At 41.9% G+C, this 12545-nt stretch overlaps 1 protein-coding gene across 4 annotated transcripts in view; it reads right to left on the bottom strand.

The window, feature by feature from the left end:
• The window catches only part of rtkna (rhotekin a), a 53482-nt gene that overhangs the window by 26763 nt on the left and 14174 nt on the right, over nt 1-12545 (bottom strand). The window contains exon 1 of one of the 4 annotated variants that reach the window (XM_024804465.2): nt 10232-11721. The exons of the other annotated variants lie outside the window; for them this stretch is intronic. Within the exon in view, the coding sequence (XP_024660233.2) occupies nt 10232-10327 (96 nt within the window). The 5' untranslated portion in view covers nt 10328-11721. Of the gene's footprint in view, nt 1-10231; nt 11722-12545 lie in introns of those variants that run through there. 4 annotated transcript variants of the gene reach the window in all.

The raw sequence follows: 12545 nt of genomic DNA, 5'->3' as shown, positions 1-12545 counted from the left end.
AAGTTATGACTCAACTTTTTTTTTTCACAAGCACTGTCAATATGCTGTTTTGGACTGTTGCACAGCACAGACAAAACATCCATCTTCTCTCATGTCCTTGCTTCAGCAATTCAAATAGTGAGTGGTTATAAGAGTCAGGATACATTAATAACAGATTTTTCAAGAAAGCAGAATAAAGGAAAAAGTCACACAAATCCTTTGTTTTATTTTATGAACTGCTTGCAAAGATTTCGAGGGCACGAAACTGCTGCTGCAAAACCTCCACAGAGCTGAGACATACTGACAAATGCAGCCTTTTTAGTTCAGCATATAAATGGAATGAATTTCATTTATATGCAGCAGGTCACTCTCTGATAAGAGGCACAGTCACATTTATGTATGCTATTAGAACATTATGCAATACTATTTAGTATTAAAAAAAATGTACTACAGACACTCTACTACTAGCATACCATAAATTATTGCACTAATGAGCTGCTTAATCTTAACTGTAGCTTGAATTTTTCAATAAAGGCATCACAATGTGGATAAAATAACATTAGCTGGCAGCCAACACAAGCAGACATGCATGTGTAACTCCACTGACAGAGCAATTTATCAATTTGGACAAACTAAAAAAAAACAAGTATGGTTCTCCCTCTGCATTTTGTCTTTGCATGCCTGCCACTGCCTTTGCTCATTGCTTAACCCATGCAGGCACTCTGGGAAGTTGTGGAGCAGCGGAGCGCATCACCTTGTCAGCTGATGATATATGAGAGTGATTTGTGGGCCGACGGAAATGGAAAACACAGATGAGTCCAGCAAGAATTAGGTGTGGGAATAAAGCGAGGGTGCATCGGCTAACTACTGAGTTAGGCTCCAGGAAATCCACGCTGCTAAACTAATAATAGAACGTTCAGGATGTTTTTTATTTGTTAAAACACAAGGAGGATATTATGAAACTGTATATCTGCAGGAAATAAACAGAGATCATCAAAAGTGGCCCTAGTTTTGTTTTAATATTTTCCGAGATGCCAGAGCAGTGGATTGGATACAGTCTCGGGGAATGAAGACAAAAAAACGCAGTTGTTTTGTTATGTGTTATTTGTGGGAGGGCTGAGAAGTGGAATGAGGCATGCAGTCAGAAGATGCAGCAGATGACATGTAGGAGGATTGGGATGGAGGAAGAGAGAGTCAGTCTGTGGGCAGTCTTGGCTAATAGCAATAGAGCAACAAAGTCCATTCCAACAGGGCAATGATGCATCTGTGCATCTGGATGGGGGACTACAGCTCTTTAGCTCTAGCTGAGGACATTTGCTGTGGGAGCAGAGGACACCCCCACAAAAGCCGAATGCACCACGTACCAAACAAATATGTGACCATACCCATACTGTACTTAAAATTTGCCTCCAGTCCTCTCATCTCTCTGTGAGTTTAGTCTCGTGCAACAAAAACAAGATGAGCCTTGATAGCGTAACACTCAGAGCTGTAAATATCCCACAGTTAATCAGATTAAGATTTAATCAGCAACTAGCTGCGCAGGAGCCAGCCTTAAAAGTTTCTGTCTGGGGCAAATTTTCACTCGCAGTTGAAAGGGAACAACAAACATGAGTACCAGCACCAAAACAATGATGCAAAGATTTAACACATAAAAAAAAAATTAAGAAAAAGGTTAAACTGTGCATGTTTAGCAAATGGCAGTACATACACTGAGTATGGCAAAAGATAGGATGCTCACAGGGTCAGGTTCAGCTTTTTAATGTTGCATAACTCAGACGGACCAGCCGAATGAATGATAGCATTTGTGTCATTACGCTGCATTTCACAGGATGAGAGGAAATTCCTCGAGCCAGACTGGCCTCCTCAGCTCTCTCCCTCTGTGATTCAAGCACTTCCTATTGACTCTATAACAACAGCCCTCATCCCCAAACAAGTATTTTCCTTCCTTTCTGCCGTTACTGTATGTCCTCAGCTCCTTTCCTTTCTGCCGAGAGCCTTTTATAGTCGTGCATCTAATTATAGAGCAATTTTCTGGACGTTCTCAGATTGATTTGCAATCTTTTCATCAGCTTGAACTAGAATGAAATCTTAATTACAATCATGGCTTAAAGGACGGATAGTATATGAAAAACAAAAAAGGATATTAAATGATGGTTGAGGCAGTTTTACATAGACTAACCCACAACATCCAACCCCACGAATAAGCTCTGATTTCTTTATTGCACAGTACCAGTAGTCACAAAAAAAATTAAGTTATTAGTAAGTTAGATGATTGTTTGCTTTGCTGTGTCACAGTCCTTATAGTCTATCATTTACCCAAATACTACTGTTCGTGTAACTTAAACTAAACTGTAGCATACACAACTTTGAAATAGAAACTGCTGCTTTTGCTCTATTCTACCTAAATCAAAATCACAGCTTTATTAGGTTAAGTTTTAGTTTATTAGAGAAATCAAGCATGATGAATGAATCCCAAACCTTTTTTTTTTTTTTAAATATAGCAGGGAATTAACCAACTTCTGTTTTCAAGATGGTGAGCCTACAAGACCCCTGCTGGCCTTAAGAGAACACGACAACCTCTAGAGACAAACGGGGTCATTGATCTGCTCCCAGTGTCAGGCTGCCTCAGGCACTGTATGGCTGTATGAAAGTTTGAGACCTTTACATGTTCAGTGTGATATTTTTCTTTCCTGAAAAACCTGATAGATATATATAGAGTCAGACATATGCTTTCACATAAATGCCAGATGTAGACCAAATATATATAAATTAAAGCTGCATATATGCAAATTGATATTTCATTTCCTTTTGTTAATTTGTCAGAAGTTTCAAAAGACACAGATAAAATGAGAGGTGGCATTTATTCATCTTTCATGACTGTGTATCTTAAATACAGCTGTAACAGTTATGTGGAGCTTCAGCAGTCTGTAAATCTGAGTTATATAAAATGTTATTTAAATTATTATTTTGCTAAAGACATAAAAATATTGACCCTGACATTCATTATCACTAAAACACCAGAAATCTAACAGCCAGCGTGATAAAACACGCTGCCTGGAATATTATGCAAGTTGCATCAACAGTGATCGCATTCAGTTATATATACACTCGCTGTCAATCTTCATGGATTTCACAGCTTTGGTCACCAACTGTGAGGACATCAGCTGTGTGTGTTGTTATGGGCCTGAAATAGCGCCTCAGTGAACTGACTCGTGTAGTTGTGTAATAACCCAGTGGCCGTCTGTGCATGGGGACGTGCTGACCCATGACACAGTGCTTCAGAAAAGACTGGTTTAGGCGGCGTCTTCGGCAGAGTTAACTATCTGTCTCAGCCAATAATACTGAGACATGCTCCTCTATAGAGCCAATAAGAATCCCTCTCCACCTTCTTAGTCCTGGTGAGGATAAGCTAGATTAACCTTTTCATCTCCTAAAGAAGATAAGATTGGAAACAGATATTGTGACATATGGAAACTCATTACCTGCCTATAACAACACACACAGCTGATGTCCTCGCAGTTGGTGATCAAAGCCGTCCCTGTGACATCAGTGTCACCGTCCACAGTGAAGTGAGTTTAACATCGCAGTTAACTAAGAGGAACACTGTACCGTGGTACAACCTGTCAAGCATGGTGGTGGTAGCATGATGGAAGCTTGCTGATGGCTACCAAAAGCATCTGGTCGAGGTGTGACGTGCTAAGTGACATTTAACAAAATATTAGTGCAAGTGTATGTATACATTTCACCCTGTGCAGATTAGAGAAAATCCCAAATAAATCCAACCGTGTGCACCCAATTTTGGTTTAAAGTCATTAAAAATGCATGCTGTGCAATCATTCACCCTAGAACAAGAACGGTTGAAAGAAATCATTAAAAGCCCCAAATTACCATGATATTCATGCCCATGATGAGCGGATGTAAAGCTTTGATCACAACTGTATGCATATGTGTACGTGTAAGCAGGAAGGAAAGAGATTAAAACCAAAGATTTTAGAACAACAGCTCCAGTCAAATTCATCCAGCAGGAGTATATACACCCATCCAACACACACACCCTCCTATTATCACCCTGAGCTTTTGACCCCAACTACAAAACAGTAGCATGACATCATCTAGCTGGAGAGTTTCTTCCAGTGAGATCATCATGATGAGACACTGTGCTTTTTTTTTGATCTAGTAGAGTTTGTGTGGGACGTGGCTGGGGGAGGCATACAGTTCCGCCATGCCAATCAACACCCCTCTACCACAACAAGAGGCCCCATTCAGCAGCCTTGGCCCTCAGATCTACCTCAGTCTTAAGCCCCAGCTTCTGCTGTGTGCCGCCTCCAAACCCTGGAATTCCCCTATGCCTTTAGGTTTCCCTTTACAGCAGAGCCATTCATCGTCTACCCACAGAACCGAGACAAGCTGCATAAAACACAAGCTGGCCAGGTTGCTTTCTGTCATTTTACATTTGTATGAGTCAAACATTAACAATAAAGCAGCCAAGCCACAATCTATTATACTAGGTCTCACAGATGATGTGAAAATCAGAGTGCTAAATAGATCCCTCTTGTCCTTGATGAAGACAGAACTGTCAGATGGTCAGACAGCAGCTCTGCAAATGCTGACAGAGTTGTTCCACCTGCCAAACACAGACACCCACCAGCGACACCGCTTCAGAAGCATGCTGCAACTCAGTGGCAAAGCATCCTGCAGTTAGTAGTGATTCAATTAGGCACTTTGGACTGCTGTAGAAACACAGGGACACAAACTCATGCTGCTCCTGAAGAGACATCTTTAAGGGTTGTATATTAGTGATGCTAGTCATGCTTTCTGCAGGGGAATTCACACTGGGTAATGGATTGGTTTAATGGGGGTAACAGTTCATACTTGTTCTCCATCACGTTAAGCTTCCACCTGTTTGATGGAGCTCCTATTGCATGCAAGCAATTTTAAGACAATCAAAGATCAAAAAACAGCGATGCACACGATGGAGATAAATAAACTGAACACAATCATCCACACTGCAAAGATCCCACACATACAGTACATAAACCTCATCAAAGACATAAAATAAATGGTCTGCAAGACTCATAAACTTCCACACAATAATGAACACCATGCAGACTTCGTCTCGCAAGCTTAAATTGTATCCATATGGATGCAAACACAAAAGCAACATCTACAGGCTTAATTAAACACACAACCAAATATTCTTTTTTAACGCAACGTATGCTCCCACCATCTGATAACCAGCCTGCGCCACCAGCCTGCGCCACCAGCCCCGGCACGCTCAGATGTTTTTAATTTCACATTTTACAAATGGAACACACCATTTTAAATTCCTACGCTTGACACTGACTTGTGAGCTTGAATGCACAAAAAGTCAAGCAGAGATTCAAATCCAGTCTGCAGGCTTGAATCATGCCTGTAGTGGCAAGTTCAAGAAGCTCCAATTTTCTTTGGAGGATTAAAGAAAGGTGAAGCTTGAGGGCTAGATAAAACACAACGTGGGGGGAAAACAAAGCGACATAAGCTGAGGCGGTTGCGCAGACAGAGTGAGGCTATCCAATAGCTTCGGAGACAAATAGCAGGGATAGGAAAGTGAATGACAAAATGAGGCAGGCTTGAAAGATGCAGGGAGGCAGGTCGATGTTCCAATAACAACACCTTTTGGCATGTTGTTTTCTGCTTCTCACTCTCCTGGCTCATGCCTGCTGTTTTTCAAAGGAAGCTGGCTCAGGCTCCAGCATCTAACTGGTTCCTGCTCGCACAGAGCGCCTATTCAGACCTGTTCTGTTCCTACTAACCGCTGAATGGGCGATGCCTGGGGTGAGGACTGAGGTACACAGCACTGTGGTAATAACCATGGGGGACAGGGAATGTTGGGGTGCAAGCGTGAGGAGGGGAGCCACCTGATTTGGACTGCAGTCAGCAGGATTGACGTTAGCTGGATGGCCGTGAGTAAGGAGCTAGACGTGCTGTTCCAAGAAAGAAGAGGGCTCGGTGGGAAGAAATGGGTGTGTGTGTGTGATGTGATACAAAGCCCCCTTTCTCCTCTAGCTCCTACACACTGTGCTTGCTTTTGGCATACAGCACTGAAAGAACTGGAAGGTACTGTAGTAATCCATGGCACAGAAGTCAAAAACACACAGCAATCAGGCTAAAACACATATACATGATTCTTATAAGTAAATAAGTGCGGCTATTTCCACCCATTTGAGGTTGTAGAAAATCGCTTCAACACCTTTCATCTTAATTCAGATCAAATGAAAACAGCTAAATAACAACTTACACTGACACTGAAATCCAGGGCATTAAACCAAAGGTCTCTAATCAAATAAAAGATTAAATAGCTCACAGTAGTGGATCATTACTCTTTGCAAATATTTACTTACACACATTCTTAGAAGCACAAAGATACACACACAGCAAGCAGTGGAGCGCAATCAAGTGGTCTGTTGCAGAGGAATGTGTTTTGGCTGAGACTTGACTTGTGTATCCTGTATCAAAAGTGAACAAGTGCTGTTAGCTTTAGCACACGTTCCACTTGTGTCTGCTGTAACACAGGCTATGAGCCTCCCGGCTGAACCAACAGACGTGCGCACCTACAGATGCACGCGCATGCAGACTTCATCTACTGACTAGGTGCTTCATTAGCGGGGTATGGTGGGCTTGAATGCTGAAATTCATTAGACAAAAGGATGAATGAAACATATAGTGATTAAATTCATGGTGAAAATGAATATAGATCAGAAACACAACAACAAGATGAAGGAGAATAACAACAGAAAAAAAAACATTAAATAGCAAAAACTATAGTCTAGGGACACCAGTGGAATGACTAAATCTGCACCATTTCTGTCCATTAAAAAAAAAAGAAAAAAGATTAACCTTTGCTCTTGCTACGCATTGGTCATTGGCGCATCAAACCCTCCAGTTACAGGGCCCAAGATACTGGTTTACTGTCCCAAGGCAGATACGGATTAACTGCTATCAGTCTGGCCTTTGCCCCTCCAACACCGCCTCCATTTAGAAATGGCATTGGTGGGGTCTAAAGGGCTCGGAGCTAAGAAATTTCTGCTACCGGAGCGCACACTTTGTGTGTCTGTGTGTGTGGTTATATAACTGAAGCATGTTCTCAAGCACATGACAACATGCACACAAGGGGACAGATGAACAGACGAAGAGACGTGAATATGAGTCGACGGATATTTATGGCAGAGTCCAGAATCTGTAAAAATATCTGAGGCATGGCCTCAGCTAAGTTTAGGTTTTGGGAGCGTGTGACCAATCGAATACGACTCTCGGGTAAGGCAGAGAGAAACTCCCATATGACCCCCCACCACCCCCAATATGAGCTCACAGTTAACCGGGGTTAGAGATGACTGACCATGACTGCATGACTAAAGTCACTGCTGCTCTTCAGCAGCTGTTTTTGACTTTACTTGTCTACGCTTCCAGTTTGTGCTCTCCTCATGTTCAGCAAATGATGCTGGGTCATCATATCAACATATCTAACAACTGTGGCAGAATCCAGAAAAAGAGAATCTCATTATTCTTTAATCAGACGACATCACGGGCATGAAAAGCAGCAGGAAGACAACAAACACAGAGAAAGAATTGTATTTTCCTAAACAATGACTGACCTACAGGCTAAAGCGCTGTGCACAAATCCTCATTTTGCAACTTGAGCAAAAAAACAAGACCTCAGAAGAATAGTTGCAAATGTCACCATTTAACTCTGCAACTCAGAAGAAGAAGTAGACCAGAAACTAGCAATCAGTATGAAGTAAATAAGAAAAAAAAAGTTATATCCGGCTTAGTATGGGGGATATATGACCAGTCATGTCAATGGGTTCGATGACATCATGTTGTCTCTCCTGGTGGGAAACAATAACTACTCATGACCATTTCCTGTTTTCCTATCAGCTATGTCTCCTTTGGGGTAAATCCTGCATCCTGCAATGCAAATGCTTTTAACATGTATGTAGAGCTAAAGAAGAAACTACCACAACTATGGTACGGCCTCATAAAAGAGACAGAATATTGAAAACATCTGAACCACGAATGTAGCAACAGCTACTCTAACAGACTTGTAAAAACATGAAGAGGAGAAATGTTGCATCCTACTGAGCTTGAAAATAAATGTTCCTTCCTCCCTCCTAACTCTACAATTATAAATGCTTGAATAATGCCTCAGCGCCTCAGTACACCTATGTGCAATCTCCTTAATTTTTTCTTTTGAAATGCTCTCTTCTCTTCTGAAATAATCAGTGAAGAAAATCTATAACAAAGAAGGACTACCTCTACATCCCTCAGATATGTTGTACATATAAGTTATGTTGCCGCAGGGGAGAAAAAAAATCACATGGAGGAGAAAAGGGCTCACATGTAATAACTGCAAGCTCTGATGATCCTAAAGGACACTTATGAAAGACCCTGGAGCAAAAAACATCCATAGCTAGCTGAAATTGCAGTCAGTGTGGGCCATGCAGTGCAGCTCAGTCAAAGAATCCTTGTTTCATAAAACCACCCAGGCACAGAAGAAATTGTGGCAGGGGGGCGGGTGAATGAATGAGCATTTGAGCAAACAACTGAGTGTTTACCAGTCAAAAGTATGGAGCAAGGCCATCCACCACACTGAAATTCCCACAGGTTAATGCAGAGTAAAGCCTCTCTGCAGCTGACACTTCACCTTTGAACTCCCTGTGAAGCAGGGGAAGCAACAAGAAAACTTTCCCACATGACTGAATTAGAGGCCATCATCTTGTTATTGCACACGTCTACCCTTGTAATTGCATTTACAAAAATTAAACTGGAACCGAGACGGCTCAATGCTTACAAGCACAAAGATCTTGAGACAGAAACTCCTCGTTATCTACATTCCACAGTAATGCCTTAGATTTAATACTCAGACAACGCACCATTTTCTGGTCTATGTCCAAGCAGTAAACAGCATTCTTCATCAAAAGAGCCTCTGTAGCAGCAACTAACACCCTGATTAGTGTTTGATCACGTTGTCATTAAGAACTTGTGTAGCTATTTTTAGGCACACATACTATAAAGATATTCTTGAGCAAATTGAATGATACATTCAAAGACAGTTCAAGAGTCAGAAAAACCAAAGCATCCTAGAAAAAAAGAATATACCAGGCCTCACTTAACCTGGAGTTGGCAGCAGTCTCCATGACTTCATAGCTTCTTCCCTTATGTGATGAAAAGCCAGACACCTGGCATGCTCTGTGGCACTTGGCATGGGTACACAAACAAAGAAACACTTCAAATTCAAAAACAATGCCAAATGCTTGCAGGTACAACACAGCATGAGTAATATCACCTCTTATATTGCTTCCATGTCACACAGTGTAAGACTTTTTGGACTAGAGTTCTGTTGACATGGTGAGAAACAAACTCTCTGCTTTTGAAACCTCTGACACAGCTGCAGCACAGACAGGCAATATTTTTTTCAGCTTATACAGACAGAAAAGAAAGAATATTAGAATATCTCTTTGACATTCCTGTAGCATTTCCAATGGCCATATGTCTCTTCTGCCTTTTAACTCTATTGAATGAAGCACTCATTCTTCAGGTATTTCCTCCAAAAAGGAAAGAGGAACAAAGACAGTGGTGATTTGCAAAAGGACGGAGGTTAGATAGTGCATGCTCAATAAAGCTTTTGTCAAATTAAACAGATTGATTCCCTTCTGTGTCTTACTCGGAGCACAATAGCACACTCTTTCTCACATACAGACATGCATGCACACTCCCACAGGGACTTGTGAGGCCCACATGTGCAGCTGTGGACTGTGTGTGAACCCCAGTTGGGAGGGGAGACACTGAGGGAGAGATGGATGGCATGCAGTGTTGTTTTCTGTTTGCTGTCAGTAAGAGCTTTGCCATCTGTAAAAAGAAGAGCCCGCACCAGCGTCAGTGCAACTTGTTTGTCACATAGAAAGATTCCTCAAACAACCCCTCTGTAAACTTTGCAACAGCTGCAGACTGCAGACAGAGGATGCACTGTACTTTGGGGAGCACATATTTGAAAGTAGAATTTCATTTATCGGCCAAACTGGTTGTGCTCACAGTTGATCAATCGGGACACAAAAATTAATTTAAAAAAAACCCCAAAACAAAACACTTTTGCTAACATACCCAACTTTGAAATGCTGTAAACTAGACACAGCAATGCCAGCAACAAACATAAAACAAGCTTGCAAAAGTCAGACAGAGGCGATTGCCCATAACAAAATTAAATCTGCTCTTTTACCTGCAAACTGAGCGCAATCTGACGAATGTACATCATATTGAGATCTTCCAGTATCCACAGTTTTTCCTCCATGTTTGCGTGCTTATCAACTGGCATCCTTTAGGCAGGTAACGAAAAGATTGACTTCCTTTTGAAGTTGTTGAGTTCAGACCCCTACCCCGCAGGAACCGGGGACACTGAGTTCATTATGGCAGTGTCCTGTTCAGTCGTCAATGATTAAGAAAGAAATCAGTGCGTAAAACAACGCGTAAAAGTTCCTCTCCGCATCCAAAACAAGCCTAGTAGGACCGGGAAAGCAGACAAGAGGTGGAGTGCATGACAGCATCGACTGCACTGTAGCAACCCTGTCCATAAAATTCCCCCAACTCGTTCACGGCGCGTATTCTTCTTCTGTACTTTTTCTCTCCGGGCGACAACGATCCTCTCAAACACCCACAGTCAACACCCAGCGGCAGCTGGAAAAGAATGGAGGCTTTTAAAATGCAATTGTTCTCTTTGTGTCTCTGTGTCCCGACTGTGAACGCCGTCTGTCCTCTTTGACAAGAGACCTTTCCACAAAAGGGCATCGCCTCTGCGGGAATGATAGGCACAACTACTCCACTGTGTGCGCCCTCACGCTGCCCAACTCGGCGCTAAATTAACCCCTACGACGCGCCTCTGGTGTTGATAATAACTCTTAAAAAATAAGAAAGAGAGAGAGAGAGAGAGACTGCCAAAGCAGAACTCACGCCCATAAAGCAAACACAAACATAAAGCAAATACCGCACCAGCACGCAAGCACAGCGGGGCGGAGAGCTTTGTTCATCTTAATAGCCTGATAATAAATGGAGAATTACAGTGTCAGAGTGGAGTAAGAGTGGGAATGTACACCGAAATATCACAGAAAACCGGCTTAATTCAAGAAGAGGTGCTTCAGGAAACATTTAAACAGTGGAAATACTCATATTTGACTCATTTTGTACGATTAACTTTTTAAAAAAAATATCACGTATCCCAAAAGAGTCGCTCAATATACATAGATCAGGGTCACACGCGTGAGCACAGTTCAAAAAGACCTGCTTTGAAAACAGACTGCGCAAACCTTTCATGTATCAGTGGACAACTGTTAACTCTCCAGGAAATTCTTAAAATATCCAACAAATATTTTTGGTTCTTCAAGTCATTTTTTTTGCGTGTGGGGGTCCTTATCAAAGCGAGAATATTCCCTACTTTGAAAATAAAGCGCTTCTTTCCACGCCAGAAGTCGGTCTCCTTTCCAAAGATCACAGCTGGCTGCAGTTTCCTGTGTTCTCAACAGAGAGAATCCCAAAGTTTCACTCCATGTGAATTTCAGCCACAAATTCCCCTGATGGTTGCGTTTATGTCTGGGAAAAACTGTTTACAGTCAATCGGAATCTGCTCCACACAAAATACGGTGTGGAAGAAAAAACAAAAGTCACCCCAGTCTCCTCTCCAGTGCGCTCATGCCCGCGCTGTTGTGATGCGTGTAAACTTCCTTGTGCTGAGCAAACCACAAGCCGACCCCTCAACAGGAAACCGGCGTTACGTTGCAGGCTACTTACTCACTCAGACACATTAATTAAAAGGACACAAATTCTTCTGCTCTTTAACACTGAGGTGAGTCAGAGGTCACCAGAAAGGATTCATCATTAGTCAGATCACCCCTTAAAACAAAGTTACATGACATAGTGACAGGATGTTTTCCCACCACATTCCTCAGTTTTACAAGATATTTGGGATGACTCTTCTCTACACACATGTCCATATGGAACTCCATCACCCTGGAGCATGTCTCCTAAACTTGTGAACACATGCAAACAGTGAAAACAAAAGCGCTGATTAAGCCCTTTCACCTCAAAGAGGCAGAGCCAGGGGCGCCAGCAGTAAGCCAGGTCATTTCCCCAAGAAAAGCCTCCACCCTTAGAGTTCAAATCAGCCGGCTAATCTGCTGCAGATACCAACATATGCAGTAAGACAGGAGATTTATTGTTCTGGGGGTGGAAAAAGAAATAGTTGAGTTAAAATGCAAAGAGGTGCTTTTTGGCATCTCTTTGTGTGAGCGTGTGTGCATCTGACTGGATACATAAATCACTCAGAATCTAAAATCACATGCAGCCGATCCTCTGTGAAAGGTGACCTGGCATGCTGCTGAAATGGAAAAATGTTAATCCAACAAGACCTCAGAAATATGTTGAACTCTGTACTACTGTACTAACCTGGGCTGAAACAAACTTAATAAGTCAGCTTATCTTATCTTTATGTTTTTTTTAAAGAATGAACAAACAACAAAAGATAAAATCAATATAAAATATAT

This window comes from Maylandia zebra, linkage group LG12 (genome assembly GCF_041146795.1).
Source record: "Maylandia zebra isolate NMK-2024a linkage group LG12, Mzebra_GT3a, whole genome shotgun sequence".
NCBI lineage: Eukaryota > Metazoa > Chordata > Actinopteri > Cichliformes > Cichlidae > Maylandia > Maylandia zebra.
This window is presented reverse-complemented; position numbering and strand designations above follow the sequence as displayed.